This window comes from Corvus moneduloides, chromosome 28, assembly GCF_009650955.1.
Source record: "Corvus moneduloides isolate bCorMon1 chromosome 28, bCorMon1.pri, whole genome shotgun sequence".
NCBI lineage: Eukaryota > Metazoa > Chordata > Aves > Passeriformes > Corvidae > Corvus > Corvus moneduloides.
The window spans coordinates 2,358,743-2,379,406 of record NC_045503.1 but is presented as its reverse complement, the minus strand read 5'-3'; the positions used below and the strand labels follow the sequence as shown (position 1 = coordinate 2,379,406).

The window sequence follows — 20,664 nt, the reverse complement described above, 5'->3', positions numbered from 1 at the left end:
TTTCAATCCCGGTGCTGTGCCCCGTTCCCGGTGCTGTCCCGGTGCTGTGCCCGGTTCCCGTTTCAATCCCGGTGCTGTGCCCCGTTCCCGGTGCTGTCCCGGTGCTGTGCCCGGTTCCCGGTGCAGTCCCGGTGCTGTGCCCGGCTCCCGGTTCGATCCCGGTGCTGTGCCCCGTTCCCGGTGCTGTCCCGGTGCCCGATGCGGTGCCCGCTCCGCTCACCACCAGGGGGCGCCGCCGCGCTCTCTCTCCGGGCCCCCTCGGCTCCTTCCGGAGCGGCTCGCGGGAGGGGCGGGGCCCCGATGGTGGTCGGGCCAGGGGAGGGGCGGGGCCGGAGTCTTCGGGCAGCTCCGTCCTCTGTCGTCTGCTCTCGGTTATTTCCGGGATTGGTTCGGGCAGTTCCGTTCTCTCTCGGCTACTGTCGGCTGTTTCCGGGGCGGGTTCGGGCAGTTCCGGCGGCGCTCGGGCCTGTCCCAGGCTCCGCCGGGCCGGAGGCAGCAGCGGGCTGGAGGCGAGCGGCGGCGGATGGGGCCGGCGGAGAGGTGGGACAGGGCCGGGAACGGCGGGATGGGGATCGGGGGGGTCGGGATCGGGGAGAGCGGCCCGGCATCGGAACCAGGCCCAGGGTGAACGTCGGGACCCCCCCTCAGCGTGAGGCGCCCCGGGGCCTGGCGGGGAGCACCGGGATGGGCCCCGGGCCGAGGCTCTGTCCCTCATGGGGCAGCCTCGAGGATGTGCTCGGACCCTTCGGGAGGTGCTGGCGCAGGGTGTCCCACTGCCAGGGCAGTGCCGCTGCCGTGTGGCTTCGTCGTGATGCCAGGGCTATGCCCCCCGGTCCCCCCAGGGCTGTCCCCGTGTCTTCTCTGTGCCCCCCGATCCCCCCCGGGCTGTCCCTGTCCCCCCCGGTGCCGGGGCTGTGCCCCCCGATCCCCCCCGGGCTGTCCCTGTCCCCCCCGGTGCCGGGGCTGTGCCCCCCGATCCCCCCCGGGCTGTGCCCCCCGATCCCCCCCGGGCTGTCCCTGTCCCCCCCGGTGCCGGGGCTGTGCCCCCCGATCCCCCCCGGGCTGTGCCCCCCGATACCCCCCGGGCTGTCCCTGTCCCCCCCGGTGCCCGGGCTGTGCCCACCGCTCCCCTCGGGTTCTCTGCAACCCAGCAGTGCCATCACAGAGTGCCCTGTGCCGCTGTCCCCACAGCGGTGACAGTGCAGGGACCCCCTCAGCACGGTGCAGTCCCCATTGCCGAGGCTCCTGGGGACCCCCGGGGGCGGTGAAACCAGAGTGGCCTTCCAAGGTCCCAGCTCTGTTTGTTCCCCCTGCCCGGGGTTAATTCGGCCCCAGCAGTTCCCAGGCTGGAGCTGGTGCCCCAGGGATATGCCTGTCCGTCTGGACGTGCCAAATTCAGCTCAAGGGTGGCTTTGCTTTCTCTTAACATAGTATATCCCCCAAACCCTCGCTCTGGGATGAGCCAGCCCACTGCTTCCCAGGGAGGTTGGTCACTGTATTTTTTTTCCTTCTGTGGATATTTCTCAGTGCCTTGAGGAGGAAAATTCCCATGGTCACGTACCTCCCAATTTGGGGTTCTGTGATCAATGGGAGATAAAGAAGCCAGGGGGCAAAACTGTTGAAAAATGAGAGCTGTGAAGAGCTGGAGTGGCCCCAGCGTTGCCTTTCAATGGAGCCGTGGCTGCCTCTCCTCCCATTAATGTGCGGCTTTGATTTCCCAAGCAGCTCTTGGAGCCGCTGGGGAACTGGCCCTGTGACTTTCTCTGTGAGAGCAGAGAATGGAGACAGCTGAGTAAATATAGCCTAAATCACTGCTTTCCTGGCCATTCCCCCACCCTTCCCTGACATGTGAAGGGCTGGTGTGTCCCCGAGGCTGTATTGGCCTCTGCTCCAGCCTTCCACGATGTGGGAAAGTCCAAGCCATGGTTTGGTTTCTTTGGTGACTCTCTTTGACGTGGGCAGCTCGTGCTTCCATCTGCCCGTGTGGTTCGTGGCACGGACTCGTTCCTCCTAAAGCTGATCTCTGCCCCAAAACCCCCCATTCCCAACTCGCTGGAACAAGGTTTTAAGCACACAGGAAAATCCTTTCTGCCCGCAGTTGGGTCTCGCTTGGACAAAAGTGCTGGGTTGGAAAGGAAAGCGCGGCTCAGCTGGAATGTGGCGAGGAGCAGAGTGGTTTGCGGAGCCAGTTTGGAGCCGTGTCAGAGCTCCGAGTGCCGGGGTGTGTTTACAATGAAGAAGAGTATTTATAATATCGAGGGCTCTTTTAATTCCTCTGGGAATCTCTGGAGCCACAGCTTGGAGCTAAAGTAGCCTGGTAATGGAAGATAAAAAGCAGACAGAGGAAGGGATGGTGGATTTATCAAGTTGGAAGGTCTTGGCTCTCTCACCAATATCCAAATCATGCTGGTCTATTAACCTGAGTGCTTCTTACCTCGCCGGTTACTTCATGTGATTGCTGAGCTGTGCAGAGCTGCTAATAAATCATATAAATTCCAAATACCCTGGGGAATGTGATTTTAAGCAGATAAGTTAGCAAGAGCAGTTGGATTTTTTTTTTCATGTACTCAGTTTTTTTTTAGAACTGTAATTTTTTTGCCAAAATACAGCTCCTGAGTTTCTATATCCCTAAAGCCAGCTCTATAAATGCTCCTAAAATGGAATTAGTGTGTGCTTGCTGCATGGGGGATGGTGTAAAGGCAGCCTGGAGTGAGGTGATGGGGCTGGTGTTGGGTGCTGGGTCCTTCTCTGCTTGCTGCCAGCAAATAAAAGTCTCTGGCCAAGTAAAAAGCTCTTGTAGGGAGGAGGAGAAAGTTTCTGAGGTGGTTAAGAGAGAACAAGCTTCAGCTGGAGCAAGGACTTTCAGTGTCTGGAGAAGCCTCTGAACAGTATGAGAAGGCTTGGAGTCGGTGTGCAGACTGCCTGGGATGCTCTTATGCTGTCCAGCCTTTGAGCAGGAGGTCCCTGGCACCTCCAGTGGTCTCCCAAAAGTGAGGAAGGTGTTGGTCATTCCTGATTTATTCAGCTCCTCATGTCCCTGCTAACCATGACATTGACCTTTTCAGTGAAGTATTTTAGATATTCCTTCACTTCCTCGGGCTTTGGTGAATAAAGCAAAATATTTAATGAAACTCAAGCATGAGCAGTAAATGCTCTGTGTCCCTGGCAAAGAGTGGCTTGTGGCTCTGGGCAGGAGCTGCTGCTCCTGGGAGATCTCTTGCTCCTGGCGATCTGTTGCTGGCTGGGAAGCATTTCTGGGGAAGAGAAGAGGCGAAAACGGCCTCGGCTGTCCCATGCCTGGCTCGGGCACGGCTCAGGCATAACTCCCCTCCTCCCCTGCAGCTTTTCCCTGTTTGGAAGGAAATACCAGCTGGCTTGGCAGCGCCGTGGCCAGCCCGGGCTCCAGCTCTCCCTGCTCCGCTGGCTGCTTCCCCAGGGGCAGCTGCTGGAGCGTGTCCAGCTCCGCTTCCCGCCCGCACCGGCTCCCCGCGGGCTCTCCCGGCTCCTTCCCCCACAGCTCCTCGTGGCACTGCTGCCTCCTCCATGGCCTCGCTCATGGCTCCAGCCTTGCGAGTCGTTTTTCCAGTCATTGTTCCTGCTGGGGAGGCAGCAGGCCCGGGAAGCTGCCTGGGAGCACAGGGATTTGCTGTGCTGTTTGTCCTGGCTATAAATCAGGGGTTGCCAAGCTCTTACCCTCCCTGCCTCTGCCACTCGGCATTGTGGGTGCTGGTGGGTACAGCACGATCTGTGACATGCTTGCCACTGCCAGCTTCAGGAGCTGAGGCCATCAGAGCTGCCCTGGCTGCGTGGGTCAGAAGGACGTGATGCAGCAGCAGATGTCACGGTGGCAGGCAATTCCCTGTCCATTTTTATTCCCATCCATCATTGCATTGTTCTATTTTCTCTTTTTGTTAAAGGAAAAGTTTGTTCTTTTTGTCTGTAACTTGCAGTTCAAAACTCAATCTGGTGTTTGTTTTGCTTGCTGAGGATCTGATGTAACTTGGAGAGGTTGGAGCTGTGTATACTGTTGTGAGCATATTCTTCTTTTAAATATTTTTATGCATTCTTTCCCCTCACTGGAAGGAAAGTAACTCTCAATCTTGCTTCAATTCAAGCTGCACTTTGAACTGCATTTGGAACTGGGTTAAAAAGCACAGGAACCACATTTAAAATGTTAAGATGCTTTTATTTATGTGCTGGGCACAGACAAAAAGACTTGTAATGTGTTTTTTGTTTCAAACCAATGTATTAAACAAAGCAAGTATTGACAGCAGTTAATGAATTGAGGGATTGTTTCTGGGCGCTGAGATAGATTTACCAAAGGTATTTAGCTGTCTGATGCATGGGATTTTCAGAGCAGCCTAAGCAAGTGCTCGCCAGCACAGACACACGAGGTTCCTCTCTGAGAGCCGAGCAAACCTGGAGCTGGGCCCAGCACAAATCTTTTGGCAAGGTGCTCCCTCTCTCCTGCTTGGAGGTGTGCTTCCAGCCGACAGGCTTGTGCGTGTCCCGGCCTCTCGGCGCTGCCTTCCCTCCAAAGAGCTGTTCCAGGGCTTTGGGAAGTGTGTGTTCCCAGTCCCCAAAAATTCCGTCAGCTGCTCTCCGAGGATGCAGAGCTTTTCTGCAGCTCAGTCAGGGAAGCCTCTGGCTGGGTCCATGGCAGGATAGAGGACAACTGTTGCCCCTGGAGAGGACAGTGCTGGCATTAGCCATGAGGATTTGGGTCTCCTGGGGGTCTCCTCACCCATGTTCACGAGCACTCAGTGCCCACCTGGGCTGAGTGTGGGGAAAGCAGGTGAGACTTCTCCAGGAATCTTCTGGCTCTGAGTTCTCTGGATTTTTTCATGTGCCCGGTGACCTGCTGGAACGTGGAGAGCGCGGTGGCACAGAGCTGTGCCTGCGTTCCCACCCCAGGGAAGAAGGTTGTGGAAGGAGTCGGTTGGAAGAAGCTGCGGGACCTGCTCTTTGGAGACACTCGGTGCTCCGGAGTCACCGTCCTCTTCCCACCCCTGCACGCAGATCTGCTTTTAAAAGTTACTGAACAAGTTTGCCAGGCCTGAGCATTTTGTCCTTCCAGCCTCTTCAGCTGCAGCGGCTTGTCGGAGGTGCCTGGAGTCGGGGCTGGGATCCGCGGGTGGAAGCTGGGGGGATGCCTGTGGGGGACTATAAGACCCTGCTGGGGTTGGGCTCTGCTGCCTCTGGGTGCACTCTGGGGTCTGTCCTCCCCGGGAAGAGGGGGAGCTGCTGGCGCTGTGCCCAGCGGGCAGCGGCCACTCAGGCCCTTGGCAGTCATTCAGTGCCCCCGGCACTGTGACTCCACTCTGGGGGACCCTGACAGGCAGCACTCAGAGGGGCAGCCAGTAAGCCTGGTCATAAATCTCTCTTTATGCTGTGGATTATGAAGTAATATTTTCCTGGCTGGGGCTGGTTGGATTGGGGAAATGCGGGCCCTGCTGCGAGTTCCCTGCAGCCGCCATCCCAGCATGGTGGGAGCTTTCACAGCAGCTGTGCTGGGATGAGTTACTTCCCCTATGAACATCAGAAACCTCTGTAGAGTCTCTCCATGAATTCTGCAGTCTGGTGTTGCTCCTGGAGTTCTGGAGAAGCTCTCCAGCAAGCTGGATCAGGCTCAATCCTGTTCCCCACCCGCCTCTGGCCGCAAGTGCCTCACCTCCCCGCGGGCACTGCCTGTTCATTCATGGCAAAGACAGCCCGGCTGGGACGCCTGCCCGAGCTCAGGCAGGCGGTGCGGGCTCTGGCTGCTGCACAGGTTTCCTGTGCCATGGCCTCTTTGTGCCTTTTGTCCTTGTCAAGGGAAGGAGCCCTGGTGCCGAGCTGGAGAGCCTGGCTGCGGAGAGGTGGGGCTGGCTCCTCTCGGGGGACTCACCCCGGTCTCAGACTTTGTGGCAGCACGTGCAGCTGTGGCAGCACGTGCAGGTGTGGTGACACGTGCAGGGGCGATAACATGTGCAGGAGGAAAGAGGGACTTGTAGCTGATATGAACTGTAAGGTATTGCTGGCCCGGAAGGGTTATTTAGAAACCCTGCAGATCACCACCGTTGGTGCCTGTCTGGAGTCCAACCGGCAGCCCTGGCTTCGTGCCATGCTTGGTTGTTCACTGACCCCTCTGGGAGGGTTGTCCTGGCTCCCTTTGCCTCCTTGCCTCCCTCTGCCCAGGCTCCCACAGCCCTGAGATGCACCTTCCTGCTCGTTAATAGTTTTCAGATGAGACTCAAGAGTTTGACCTGGGTTTGGTGGTTTCTGGGTCAAAACAGCTCAAGCCTTTAACAGGACCTGCACCGTTTCAGCAGGCCCAAGGTGTCCCTGGGAAAGCTGGTTTCTGGCTGCCCCGGTGCCTTGTAGGTCCGGTCCTCGACCACACGCCATTTCTGCGGGAGCCAGAACTCTGGGATTTGCCTGAGGGAGGTGGAAAACTGGCCTGTGCAGCCAGGAGGGGATGGGAAAAGAGGACGTGCCTGGCTGGTGGGAACGTCCCGGCTCGTACATCTCTTCAACAACATGTTATAACCCAGGTTTATTCTTTTTGGTGGATTTCTGGGCAGGGCAGGCAGCATATTCAATTTCTCTCTGAATAGCTGAAAGGCAGTTAGGAGCTCTAAGTAGACTTAAAGGCTTCTAAAGATTATTTTAACTCCTCTTGCCTCCATCTCTGCAAAAAGAACCCGTGCCTGCGCTTGATGCTGTTGCTGCTTTTGAAAAATTCAAAAATTGACTTTTTGCTCAGAGCAAAGCTTTGAAGTGCTGCTCTGTGGGAATGGCAGTGCATCTCGAACGCCTTTTGCTGAAAGCGTGGTTAACCTACATTTGTGGGCAGCTCTCTTCAGAAGATGCCTTTGTGGGGGATTGCATGGCGAGATGTAAAGGTGAACTGTGAAATTTAATCGATTTAACAAGGGAAGGTTAAATCTGTTTGTTCTGCTCCTATTCAGGGCCTGCAGCTGGTGGGTGCAGGGTCACCCTTTTCTGTATGCAAAAGTTATCCTGCATAAAGGCTGTTTTGTCCCACTTGTTGTCTCCTTGTTTGCATAAGTGCTTCGAGGAGGGTAAGCTGAAGAAGCAGGGGTGAACCTCTTTAAGATGCAGAACTGGTGCCAGGCTGTAGCAGAGAGGAGGCAGCGTTCCTGCCCGCAGCCGCTGGCTCCTCACTTGCTTTTGGGAGTGTAAATCGGGATTAGCATGTCCTGGTTGGATCCAGAGCTCAGCATCAGCTGCTAGGTAGGAGAGAAACGAGTCCTGCCTCTCTCAGGTGAACCCCTAGTTTGAATGTTGGCGTGTTGGGAGGGTGTGGGGTGCCTGGCTGTGCAGTGACAAGTCTTCTTCTCTTTGCAGGCACTGGGAAGGGGAACATAGCGTGCCACGCTATTCCAGGCTGGAAGCCTACTGTGCTTTTCCTCCCCAGACCCCAAGAGACTGGCTTTTTTGGTGAAACAGACTCTGATCTCGGGTTTCTTTGCTGCATGCTCACTCACCAGTGCTGGATTATGTTCGTCTCCTTCTCCCTTTGCTCCATAATTTGGTTGAATCGTGGTTTCAAGCTAAGGAAAAGGGGCTGCACCTAAGCGCTCCGGGGCACCCAGACCAGGCTCCTGGTGTGCCGGTTCACACAGAGACAGTTCAGAGTGCTGATGGGGGAGAGCTGCCTCTGAGGGCCCTCCTCTCCCACCTGGAACGTGCTGCCTCACCCTTCAGAGCCCTTCTCCCCCGGCAGAGAGGATGGGCAGCACCGACGGCTTCCAGTACCGCGCGCTCTACCCCTACCGCAAGGAGCGCGAGGAGGACATTGACCTGCTGCCTGGAGACATCCTGGTCGTGAGCAAGGGGGCCCTGCAAGCCTTGGGCTTCAAAGATGGAGATGAGCAGACCCCCAATCAGATCGGGTGGATCCTGGGCGTCAACGAGCGCACCAAGCAGAAGGGGGACTTTCCTGGCACCTACGTGGAGTACGTGGGGCCGGTGAAAATCGCCGTCCCTTCGCACCGACCCCGAGTGCAGAGACCCCTGCCCGCCACGCCAGGGGCCAGCGGCTGCCGGCTGCCCGAGGCTCTGGAGCAAGGTAAGCCCTGCTGTGTGCCCTGTTGCTCCGGGACACGTCCAGTCTCGCTGTGTGACAGATGAGAGTGTGTGAGTGGCTTTGTAGGACAGCGGTGAAACCCTCAGCTCAGCAGCACTGGGTTGCCCCACCAGCAGCAGTGCAGTTGAGCCGCAGCCAAAAGCTGGCCTCTGTCAGTCCTGGCCCAGAGAAAAGCACTTTGTTCCTCCAGCTTGCCAATCTGCTCAGCAGAGCTTCCTGGGGCAAGCCTTGTCCCACTCTTACTGCTCCAAGATCTTTCTCCTTCTCTGTTGTGCAACCAGCCAGGATCCCCATGGTCCCTCTCCCTGCTGCACTGACTTTTGCCAGGCTGCCTCCCTTCAGGGTAAGTCCTGACCTCTCCCAGCCACCACCTCCCCGACTCTGCAGTGCCTGGGGCAGTGCTCCCTGCCAAGAGCTGCTCAGCCCTGCTGAGAGACACAATTACTTGTCTCTGGGCAAGAGGAGAAAAGTCAGGGTCTAAAAGAGCGCTTCTGAGAACTGGAGCTAATTGCTTGTCTGCCTGGCAGCCAGCCCTCCCCGCGGGTCGCTGAGCCCTCGCTGGGGCTGGGCAGCCACCCTGGAGCTGGGCATGGGCTGTCCTGCACCTGCGGCTGCCTCCCAGCTGGCCTGGCCTTGGCACGGACCCGGTCCGGGAGTGCCAACGTGCCTCAGCCCTGCCTGTGGAGCTGTGGCATCTGCCTGCTCTTAGCCTCTTTTTTTGGCTCCCAGGCACACAAACCCTGTGGCCAGGGCTCAGCAGCCCCTGGGTTCTCTCCTTCTACTCTTCCTTTGTGAGACTCCCACCTGCAGTGCTGAGTCTGGATCTGGAGTCCTCAGCACAAGAAAGATGTGGACCTGTTGGAGTGAGTCCAAGGGAGGTCACGGAAATGCTGGAGCCCCTCTGCTCTGGAGACAGGCTGGGAGAGCTGGGGGTGCTCACCTGGAGAAGAGAAGGATCTGGGAGACCTTACTGTGGCCTTCCAGTACTTAAAGGGAGCTTATATAAAAGAGGGAGAGAAGCTTCTTATACAGGCAGATAGTGATAGGACAAAGGGAAAGATTTAAATTAAAACAGGGAGAGATTTAGATTAGATATTAGGAAGAAATTCCTGACTGTGAGGGTGGTGAGGCCCTGGCACAGCTTTCCCAGAGCAGCTGTGGCTGCCCCATCCCTGGAAGTGTTCCAGGTCAGGCTGGATGGAGCTTGGAGCAACCTAATCTAGTGGAATTAGGCAGGGGGGTTTTAACTGGGTGATCTTTTAAGGTCCCTTCCAATCCAAACCATTCCAGGATTCTCTGAGGGGTGACAGCCACACTTTGCCTTCCCATGCCTTGCAGAAGACCCTGTGCTGGTGTACATGGGAGGAGTGGGGTCAGCAGCAGGAGCTGGAGGGTGCCAGGGAACGCTCCCAGCTGGCATTGCTGTGTCCTCCCCATCCCTCTCTGCCTGGAAGCCACAGCTACCCCAGCAGATACTTCTGGCTATGTGAAAATACCTCTGGGTCTTACAAAACCGGGGTTGTGGGGCTGGTGCAGCTCCCTGCAGCTGCCTCTCTCGCTCCTGCTCCCGGAGCCGGAGGGGCGGCCCCAGGAAACATCTCCGCAGGGTGGGAATGCGGCCGGGCCCTGCGTGCATTTGGGTTGGCAGCGAGAGCCTGACCTGAGTCATCCCGCTCGCAACCTGCCTTTCCAAGAAAGCAGCTCCTCTTGGGAGCCTGGGATGTGCTCTGTGCTGGATGTGCTGGCCTCGCCTGCATCCAGCCCGGTGCTCCCTCGGGGGCTGGATTTCTGCCCTCATCGGCTCTCCCCTCTTCTCAAGGGGGCTTGGTGGGGGCGTGTCTGGGCGATCAAAGCCACCGGTGGGGTCTCTGGGAGGTGGAAAAAGATACGTGCCAAAGCTCCTGAAACACAGAAAAGATAAATTTGGGAAGGAAACCAAAAGCTGGCCTCTGCCTGGAGATGGAGGGTGGGGTACCAGGGCACCTGAGGGCAGTGCCAGCCCTGTCCCCTGTGGGTGTATCCCCAGAGCCAACCTCCACTCTGGGCACAGGCAGGGCCTGCAGGGAGGCAGTTCAAACGCCCAGAGCCATTTTACACTCAGCCTGCAGGTTTGATCCCCATATGGGCCATTCACTTAAGAGCTGGTCTTGAAGATCCTTGTGGGTCCCTTCCAGCTCAGGATATTCTGTGATTCTTTATTTCTGTATTCTGCTGGGGAGACACATTTTTGCAATGGAAAAACCGTATTTGAGCCAAGCCTGTCTTACTTCTTCATGGTCTGCACTTAAGGAGGTGCAGAACCGTCTCCTGGCTGCCCCACAAAGCTCCTTCCCTGCTTCCCAGGTCCTGCCCTGGCTGGCAGGGACCCCTTAGCCCCTCAGTGTCACTCGTGGAGCAGGGCCAGTGCCACAGCTGTCCCGCAGCCCGGGAGCAGGGCTGGCCGCGCGGAGCAGCGAGACCCAGCGTGTTCTGCCAGTGGATTTACGAGCTGCTGGTGTTTGCCTTCCGCAGAGAACACGAGCGGAAAATGCGGCTCGGGAATATTTCCGCAGCTGCCCGGGCCGTGCTGTGAGCAGCCTTGTTCGCGGCAGCCCAGCCTGGAGGCCCGGCAGGCTCAGGAGTCGCTGCTGGCTCCAGCTCTGTGCCTGACAAAAAAAGACAAGCTGCTGCCTGCTGAAGCAGCACATTCCCGGCCGGGCCACGTGGGCAGCACCAGTATTTACTCTCCCTTCAGCCCTTCCCAAGGGTCAGGCTGGGAGCTGCCAGCCTGGAAGCTTGCCTGCAGCTTCCCCACCCCGACCCGCACCACGCTGGGCCCCTTTCCATGCCCAGGGGCTCGCTCCAGGGGGGGATTGTCCCCCCCGCCCCAGTAGCACAGGCTCTTGCAGAGCTGCTGGGTGCCTGACCCGTGTGCTTCCCTTCCCGTGGCTGTTCCGTCTCCCCTCGAGCCTGTGGGTGCAGGAGGCTGAGCTGGGTGCACAGTTCCAGCTTGCTGTGCCTCGTGGTGAGACCCCACCAGGCGAGTTCGGGTCAGATCCATGACAACGGAGCTGTTTCGCAATGGGGAGCAGCCTTTTGGCTCTGCCTCTGCAGAGTGGAGCGTGCTGGGTGTCCTCACCCACTGTGGGCTCCCCAGGGTCTGCCGGGTGCTGTGAACCAGCCCAGAGGAGCCTCCTGCTCCGGCTGGTGCTCCTTTGGAAGCAGGATGGAGCCTGGCACTGCTTATCCTTCGGCAAACCTCCTGCTGGCAGCTCCTCAGCCAGGCCTGTGTGCTCCTGCCCCGGCATGCACGGAGGAAGGGGGTGCCTGGAGCCAGAACCTCAAGATTTTCTGGAAGTGGCAGTGAAATACCACCCGACACGGGGCTGCACATCCCCCAGGAATGGGGGGACCCTGGTCCCGTGCCACGGGCTGTCTGCCCTGTAGCAGCTTGCACAGAGGCTTGTGGGCTCACGGGGAGGGGGAGGCACAGGGCCGGTTTCCATGTTAAACGAGCAATCAAGGGCAGGAATTTGCTGACATGGCGTTCTGTCTGAATCGCTGGATTAATCACAGCTCACCACGACGAGCAAATCGAGCTCCCTGGCCCCGCTTTGCTGCCAGCCCTGCGCAGCCCCTGTGCTGGGCAGGCACCCAGCCCTGAGCTCCAGGAGCCCTGGTAACCCCTGTCCTGCCTGCCCGGGGGGGTGTGAGTTCCCAGGGGGATGGGCTCTGTCTCCAAGCCTCTGCAGGGAGCAGTAGAGATCTCCCTGCGCACACCCAGTCAGGGCTGGAGCTCAACAAGTGCTGTGCTGGCTCCTGGGCAGGTTCCTCGCAGGCTCCATGCTGTGTTTGCCTGGGTCACAGCCTCACAGCAGGGGCCACGGCTTTCCTTGCCCCTGTTGGGAGTTGCCTGGGTTGTGCCCTGGCCCAGCTCTGCTGCTGAGGGCTGAGCTGGTGCTGAGCCCTTCTCTCCCTCCCTCTCCCCCAGGGTCTCCTCTCCCGGACTTGCAGGAGCAGTTCAGCCCGCCCGAGGTTGCTCCGCCTCTCCTGGTGAAGCTGGTGGAAGCTATTGAGAAGAAAGGTAAGGGGGCAATGCTGAGCACTGGGGGGGCTGATACACCCCAAAAACCCACAATGGGAGCTGAGCTCTGTGGGACACACAGGAAACAGCTGCTCTCGTGTTTCTCCCTGGGTTGAGCTGCTGAGGCCTATGAGGGTGATTGGTTTGAGCACCTGCACACTCTGGGTGGGTGCTGGGGTTTGGGAAGCGCTTACAGCCTGGATCTGTGCCATGGTGGAGAAATGGGGCCACTGAACCGGGTGTCCTGGGGGGCCACCCAGGGGCCAGACTCTGCAGGGGGTTGGCTTGGACACCATCCGGGCCTGGTTGGCCGTGCCACAGCCATTGGCTGGCACTGAAACGATGCCTGTGCTGGAGCTGACAGCAATGTCCCCCCTTCCGCAGGGTTGGACAGCGAGATGCTGTACAGGACATCTGGCTCCGAACTGAGGCAGGCGCTGAGAACCGGTAAGAACCAGCTCAGCGCGGTGGAGGCGAATCGGCTCAGATGGAGGAGATTAGTGGATGTGACAGCGCCAGCAGTAATGCAATCCAGGCCAGGCTCGCCTGTCCCCGGCAGTTCCTGACTCCCAGCACGCTGCCTCTGGGGCTGGGCTGTTCCCCATCCCAAAATGCCTTGTCCTGCATGGAAGGGATGGGACAGAGGGGATTCTGGCACCATCCGTGGGGGGCAACAAAGGGATGTTGTGCTGGCTCAGAGGCTCGCAGGCAAACAAGTGAACCCCTGTGCTTGTCACCCGCTGTCTTTGGGGTGCTCTGCTGATGGGCTGCTGGAGGCTCCTCTGGCTCTGTCACGCCACTAATAAGCAGGGGAAGATCTTTCAGCTCAGCTTGGTGGCTGGAGCCATGGCTCCATGGTGCTGGCAGCTGATGTCTCTGCCGGGGAGCCCTGGGAGCCGTCTGCCTCTCAGCTGGGCTGGGGCCTCATCCGGCACCACGCTGGCGAGTCCCCTCCCGCAGACGTTTCCGCAAACCCCAACCACGCGGTGCTGTCAGCCCGGGCTGTGCTCTTGCAGGAGCGAGGGACAGGCTTTATGTGCTTCCCAAAATCCTGTGTTCGAGGGAGGTATTTTCCCTGTTCGGTTCAGTGTGGCTGCCCAGTCTGTGCTCAACTCTTGCTGGCAGTGGGGAGTAAAACTCTCACCCAAGCTATGGCTGCCTAGAATTCCTGTGTTGGGGCTCATGGCAAAGGGTGTGGGTACCCAAAATGACCTCTGCCCTCTCCCAAAGGAGCTGCCAGGGTTCCCAGAGCCAGCTGACTTCTGGGGTGCATTTCAGGCATCCTCTGTCACATGGGCTGCCCGAGGGCTGCTTGAGCTCCCTCGTGGTGCTGTGTCCCATGATAGCTGGCTGGTGTGTGATGGTTTCTGGGATGGGTGTTGGCAGCACCAGAGCTGCCAGCTGGGTGTGCAGTGCTGTGTCCACCTCCCATGGGAAATCTGTGCCCTGGCAGATTGGACCCTGGGTGACCTGGAGCCCCTGGACGTGCACTCCCTGGGCGAGGCACTGCGAGGTTACCTGCAGGACCTGCCCTCCCCCGTGGTGCCAGTGTCGGTGCACGGAGACATCCTTCGCATCCTGCAGGGTAAGGGCCTCCCCCTGGCTGCCTTGGGAATGGGCAGCTGGGTGGGATGGACACATCTGGGATATTAAAATAATCCCTGTCCCTTTGGGGCCTGGCACATGGCCCCCACCGCTGCCAGCGCTCCTGCGCTGTGACGCAGCCAGAGCGTGGAGAGTGGTGCCGGCTGTCCCAGCTCTTCCCTCGTGTCTTGTTCTTTCCCCAGAGATCCCCCAGCCAGAGAATTGCCGGAAGCAGCTGCAGCTGGCCCTGGAGTCGCCTGCGGTCCCGCTGCAGAACACGCTCACCCTGCAGTTCCTACTCCGGCATCTGGGGAAGGTATCGCAGCAGGCCGAGAGCAACAGCCTCCACCCTCGGGCCCTGGGAGAGATCTTCGGCCCCCTTCTCCTTCGGCTGCCTGGTGCCAGGTACGTGAGGCTTTTGGTTCCAGCAGTGTTCCCAGCTTCGGCCACTGTGCCTGCCAGGACGAGGAGTCCAGCCTGGAACAGCAGGGCTGCCTGCTGGGCTGCACGTGGGGTTAAACTGCTGGCAGCACTCAGAGGTGTCAGCCTGGGGTCTGGCAGCTGGGATGAACCAGCTGACCCCAGGGGACCTGGGAGCGGTTCTCCTCCGCAACTGCTGTTCTTAACTTGCCTCTTCTCTCCCTGCAGCCCAGAATTGAGCCCTGACTTCTCCGTGCTGTTTTTGGAGACACTTCTGCAGGCAAAGGAGCTGGAGCCGGAACAGTTGCCTCCAGGTATTGCAATACCCCTCCTTGGGGCCTGGGGCGCTGGCATTTGTGGGTGTGGACTCTCTGCCCCCACAGCTGGGTTGCCGAGGGCGTTTTGATAGCCCAGCTGTGCCCGGAGGCCGGCTCAAGGTGTTGAGCTGCTGGAGATGTGCCTGGAGCAGCTCCAGGCAATGTAGCGGCCAAGGGGCCTTCCTGGGCCAGTCACTGCAGGGAGGGAGACTCAGCACTCCAAGGGATTGCCAGTGGGGAGCTGGGATTCGGGCTCACCCTGTTTCAACCCTCCTGCTCTCACAGCCCTGCCTCCCAAACCACCGAAGCCAAAGCCCAGCGCAGCCAGCCTGGCCAATGGGAACAACGCACCCTTGCAGGACGCCGAGTGGTACTGGGGGGACATTTCTCGGTAAGGGGGTGACTGGAGGCTCACACCTGGGGTGCCCTGTCCATCAGGGGAGCCTTGGGGCCACCTCACAGGCCGTGACAATCCTGTTCCTTGCAGGGAGGAGGTGAATGAGAAGCTTCGGGACACACCAGATGGGACCTTCTTGGTGCGCGATGCCTCCAGCAAGATCCAGGGGGAATACACACTCACGCTCAGGTAGGGCTCTGGGGTCCTCTGGGAGCTGGGATCCCCTGGGAGCCTCTGGGGTGCAGCTCTTGGGACACATCCCAGCTGCAGGGATGCCAAGATCTCTGGCTGGTGTAGGGTGCTGGGGTGGTGGTAAGCACCTTCTCCTCTCCCCTCCACTACAGGAAGGGAGGCAATAACAAGCTGATCAAGATCTTCCATCGGGAGGGCAAGTACGGCTTCTCGGAGCCCCTGACTTTCGGCTCTGTGGTGGAACTCATCACCCATTACCGGCACGAGTCGCTCGCCCAGTACAACGCCAAGCTGGACACCAGGCTGCTCTACCCCATCTCCAAGTACCAGCAGGTGAGGCGTACAGGGACATGGCTGGCAAGCACAGCCTGAACCAGGGGCGTTTGCTCAGCCATCCCTGCCCCTTTGGTAGATGCCGATGTCCCATCCCTCTCCCCGTGTGCTGGAATGTTTTGTTGTGGGGTTTTGTGGGACCAGCTGGAGCAGGTCCTGACTGCGGCTGTGCCTGTGGCAGGACCAGGTGGTGAAGGAGGACAGCGTGGAAGCTGTGGGGGAGCAGTTGAAGGTTTATCACCAGCAATACCAGGACAAGAGCTGGGAGTACGACCTGCTGTATGAGGAGTACACACGCACGTCCCAGGTACGTGGGCACTGCCTTCCCCACGGACTGCCTGACACCCCCAAGGGCTGCTCTGTCACCCCCTGAGTGCTGGCAGCAACCCTGCTGTGCACAGGGGAGACCAGAGATTGGGCACCTGCTGCCCCATTTGTCAGCTCATGGACTTTGAGGGACTCCCCAGGAGGGGGATATTTTGCCTGCAGCAAGGACAGAGCTGCTTTGGGGAAGTTGAAAGAGGGGATGCAAATGTGCAGAAAAGTTCCTCAGCTTTTCCCTCCCTTCTCTCCCAGGAGCTGCAGATGAAGAGGACGGCAATCGAGGCCTTCAACGAGACGATCAAGATCTTTGAGGAGCAGTGTCAGACACAGGAGAAGTGCAGCAAGGAGTACATCGAGCGCTTCCGGAGGGAGGGCAACGAGAAGGAGGTGCAACGGTGAGGATGGGGGTGGTGGTGGCCTGCCCTGCCTGGAGAAGGGCTCCAGGGGCTGGAAGGATCCTCCTGGCTCAGCACAGAGCCGAGGCACGCGGACTCCTTGTCTCTCCAGCAGCGTGCTGTGGGCTGGAGCTGGCAGGCTGCCTCCTCCACCTCCCCCACTCTGGCTCACAGCCTAAACCCCCCTCTTTCTCCCAGGATCCTCATGAACTCTGAGAAGCTCAAGTCCCGCATCACAGAGATCCACGACAGCAAGATGAAGCTGGAGCAGGACCTGAAGAAACAAGCCTCGGAGAACCGGGAGATTGACAAGCGCATGAACAGCCTCAAGCCAGACCTGATGCAGCTGCGCAAGCTGCGGGACCAGTACTTGGTGTACGTAGTGCCCCCGCAGCGCGGCCCGGGAGCCAGCCGGCTGCCTCCTCCGGGGCTCCGGGGCTCGTTGGACCGGCTCGCGGCCCGCTGGGGGCAGGAGCCGCTCCCGCAGCGCGGCCTCGGGGCTCGGCGGTCCCTGGCAGCGGCGGCTGCTGCCCTCTGGTGACGGCCACGCCCGGGGCTCGCTGCAGCTGCGCTCAGCTCTGCCCTCCTTCCCCAGGTGGCTGACGCAGAAGGGTGCCCGACAGAAGAAGATCAACGAGTGGCTGGGCATCAAGAACGAGACAGAGGAGTGAGTGTCCTGCTCGTGTGCTGTGGGGTTTGGGGGATGTGGGAGCACAGGCTGCCAGCTGGTTCTGCCTGTGCTGCAGCCCTGGGTAAATCCCAGCTCCCTGACCGGGGGATGAAGATGTCTTCCCTGCTGGATGGGCGATGGTAGCTAGCAGTGTGGGGGTGGTGTGGGAGCCTTGTGCCCAGATTCAGGGAGTCTGACCCTGCCTGTGCTCGATTGCAGCCAGTACTCCATGATGGATGACGAGGAGGAGCTGCCCCACCACGAGGAGAGGACGTGGTACGTGGGGAAGATCAACCGCGTGCAGGCAGAGGAGATGCTGTGCGGGAAACGGGACGGCACCTTCCTGATCCGTGAGAGCAGCCAGAAGGGCTGCTACGCCTGCTCTGTGGTGTGAGTATCCCTGTGCAGGTGGGGTGGGGTGGGATGGGATGGGATGGGATGGGATGGGATGGGATGGGATGGGGCTGGCCCAGGCTGTGTTCCCACATCGCTCCACCTTCCCCTTGCCAGATCCTGGAGGTGACAGCTCCCATCTGCCTTGGCTTCTCCTGCCAGGGCCAGGTGTATCTTTACGTTGCTTTGGTGGCCCTGCTCATGCTCCTCTGTCCCTGTGCCACTGCTGACCCAGGCTCCCATGTCTCCCTGGCAGGGTGGACGGTGACACCAAGCACTGCGTGATCTACAAGACAGCGACGGGCTATGGGTTCGCTGAACCCTACAACCTCTACGCCTCCCTCAAGGACCTGGTCTTGCACTACAAGCACACGTCCCTGGTGCAGCACAATGACTCCCTGAATGTCACGCTGGCTCACCCGGTCCTTTCCCAGCCACCAGCCAGATGAGCAGCCCATACACAACACAACAGCTGCCTTCAGCTTCTCCCCAGGGCGCTGCTTTCTGGCTCTGGACTCTTGCACCCTGTATAGTTGAGTCTCTGTGCTCCTGCTCCTTCAGAGCCTCTGAGATGTCTGTGACCGTTCCTGATGTCCCTCTTGGTCAGTAGCTGAAACCCGTGTTGGCTGATGGGACAGAAAGGCTGGGCTGTAGATTCCCAGTGGGCTCCAGCCTCTAGGAGGTGGGATCCAGTTGTGATTGAATTGCTGGGGGCAAGCACAGCCCCCTCCCCTTCCCTGATAAGCAGGCCAGATCCCCTTCTTGCTGGCAGGTCGCCCCGCTACGCATCACTGTAGAGCTTTGGTTCCTGATTCCTCGGTGCTGTGCCCGAGGGGTTCCCTGCCTGGACACCGGAGGAGGCGGAGGAGGAGGCTCCATTGAGCGTGTGCATCCTTCACTCTCGCTTCCCTCGGTGGCCTTGCAGGCTGTGATGGTGTCTGGTACGAGGGGTGCTGCTCTTGCATGCAGAGACACACTTAGGAAGGAGAATCCTCCATGGGGCTCCCCGACCGAGATCCTCGCTCCGTGCTGTGCCCCACCTCGCCACCATTCCCTCCTGTCATAACCACCTCTGGAGTGTTGCTGCCTGGGCAGGGAGGATCAGCTTAGCCGTGAATCTCCCGCCTTAGTTGTGCCAGTGAAGCTGTGAAATCCGTGTTGGTACCTGTGTTTTTCCTGGCAGCATCTGTGGGATGCACAGCTCGTTGTTTCCGGCCGGTTTCGGTGACTCTGCACACGTAACCCGTTGAAGCTGACTGTAGCTCTGTAAATATGGTTCTTTTTGTGACCAGCTGCTCCCCTGGTGCTGGTGTTTGCTGAGCCCCCAGTGCCACCCCCAGCATGGGCAGCAGCTGCCAGGCTGCCACAGCCTCGGGCCCTGCAGCTGTAGCAGGAGAGGGCCGGAGTCCAGCACACACTACGAGCCCTACCTGGAATGAAGGACCTCTCTGCTGCAGGAGGACACATCTGTGGGGCCCAGGGCATGCTGAAGTGTATCTGCATGATGGTGAACTACGAATGCAAAGCACTTACTATCGTGGGTACTGTATGGGGGCCGGGCAGGGCTGCCCACCACAGCTGGCTGCTGCGGGCAGGGCGCTGTGTCTGAGCTCAGAGGGCCCCAGGGCAGCCCAGGTGGGCCTGGAAGAGCTTTAAAAGCTGAGCTGAGAGTTGAGGCTGTGGTGGCATTTGCTTTCCTGGGTTATCTCGGCTGCCTGGCTGGAGGAGAGCATTCTTGGTCCTCTTGATTTGCCAGAGTGGCTCGTTCCCTCTCAGAGGCTCCTCCTTGGGACAGGCTGGTGGATGCCATGGACTTTGGTGCTTCTGTTTCCCATTGCAGCTTGGATTCTGCCGGATCCATGGGATGCTCTGTGCTCGTGCTGTGCCTGCAGCCTGCCCTTGATGTGCCACCTGCGTTGGGGACCACGCTGTCCCTCCCTCTCCGGCCTGCTCTGCTGCTTGCCTTGGTCTGGGCAGGTCCCCAGATCCTTCTGGAGCTGGGGTTGCTGGAGCAAACATCCCATTCCTGGTTGCTTGTGGCAGCTCTCCCATGCTCAACTGTACAGCCCCCGTTCCCTGCGTGTCCTCTCCAGGCCCTGGGCCCTGGTTTTGGGTCTGATTTGTCAGTGTTTGGTGCTCAGGTGCAGGCAGTGAGTTGGGGGTTGGTTTTGGGGATCACTTGGGAAAAGCTGCCAGGGATAATTAAGGGAATAGTTGGGGCTTGGGCATGTGAGAGATGAGGGCACATGGGACTGGGGCAGGGAGGCTCAGTCCTCACAGCCCTTTCCAGAGGCCTCCTGTGGAGTGGCCAGGGGGGCTGCACCAACACTCCAAAGCTTTGTTAGTGTCCCACACCTTTTCAGCCTGGGGACTGTGCTGGTCCTGTGCTTATCCCTGCACTTCCAGCACATCCCCACATCACAGGACAGGATGCAGGCAGATGGGATCCTCAGCCTCTCACCCCATGGGCTCCACGTTCTTCGACCACCACCCCTCAATGTGAGCTTGGGGCCAGTCCTGCTGGAGGGTTTGCTCCCGGCTCATGCCAGGACCTGCTAAGCATCCGGGAGAGTCTCAGCTTGAAGCTGTCACCTGTCAACACTCGCTTGGTGCTCACCTGGCTCTGCTGCCCAGGGAAATTCCAGCTTCTCTTTATCCTGTGTTTTTATCCTTTTGGCTGAATTTCTGTTGTTCTCCCCATGCTGTCCCCTCCTGCTGTCCAGCCGCAGCCCAAGGGGTGTCATGGTCACCCCTCTGCACCTTCCAGCACTGCCTTCCCTGCCCGCTGGCGGCCTGTCCTTGACAGGGCACTGCTCACGTCCCGTGTACGACGAGGAGGAAGATGCCCTTCCTCAGGGCTGCCTTTCCCTGACGGTGCTTCACTTGGCTCCCTGAACAGTAGCTTTTCCCTGCTCTCCCCGGGGTGGAAGCCCCGCCTGGAGCTCCCCCAGCATAAGCTCGTTGTGATTTGTCCTTTGCTGCTTTGGCTCGTTCTGAACCCGGCCATGTTTCGAGGCGCTGGGCTGTGCTTTGCTGCTTATGACCCCCACGTCCCCCAGCCGAGCCACACACCTGCGTCCCGTGGGTGCCACCTGGCTCTTCCTGCTCCCCGGGGCACAGTTTGGGGCTCATCCCTCCATGTCCCTGCTCGGGGGGCTCCAGGCTCCCCCATTTAACCCCCAAGGGCTCTGGTGTCAGCTTTGTGCTCGGAGAGGACGTGGCGGCTGCGTGAGGTTTTAGTTTCTAGGTATATGCAATAAAGAATAACCTGCCCCCCGAGCTGTACCGTTACCAGCAGTAGTGCTCTCTGCTCTTTCTGTTGATGTTTACTAATGTAAACCCAGTATTTGTTACTGTAAGAGGATTTTTTTTTTTTGTACGGTACTTCGAGAAAACCCACAAAAACAACCAAAAAAAAAAAAAGAAGAAGAAAGAAATAAACAGAGTTAAATGAACCAGGCTGCTGGATTGCTGTGGGAGGTTG

The 20,664-nt window shown here is 59.1% G+C and overlaps 1 protein-coding gene across 3 annotated transcripts; it reads left to right on the top strand.

Moving 5' to 3' along the window:
* The first annotated feature begins 431 nt into the window (after positions 1-431).
* Positions 432-20,589, top strand: PIK3R2 (phosphoinositide-3-kinase regulatory subunit 2). 3 transcript variants are annotated; one of them, XM_032092607.1, is made up of 16 exons: positions 432-540; positions 7,351-8,074; positions 12,063-12,155; positions 12,540-12,602; positions 13,609-13,740; positions 13,943-14,144; positions 14,388-14,473; positions 14,762-14,867; positions 14,964-15,062; positions 15,218-15,398; positions 15,580-15,705; positions 15,975-16,117; positions 16,316-16,492; positions 16,713-16,784; positions 17,007-17,177; positions 17,437-20,589. In XM_032092607.1, exons 2-16 carry the CDS (start codon positions 7,735-7,737, stop codon positions 17,627-17,629), a joined length of 2,184 nt encoding a protein of 727 aa, XP_031948498.1. In that variant the 5' UTR covers positions 432-540; positions 7,351-7,734; the 3' UTR covers positions 17,630-20,589. The 3 variants fall into 3 exon arrangements, with proteins under 3 accessions (XP_031948498.1, XP_031948499.1, XP_031948500.1); XM_032092608.1 differs by lacking the exon at positions 432-540 and adding an exon at positions 4,562-4,795; XM_032092609.1 differs by lacking the exon at positions 432-540 and adding an exon at positions 4,870-5,105.
* Positions 20,590-20,664: the final 75 nt, after the last annotated feature.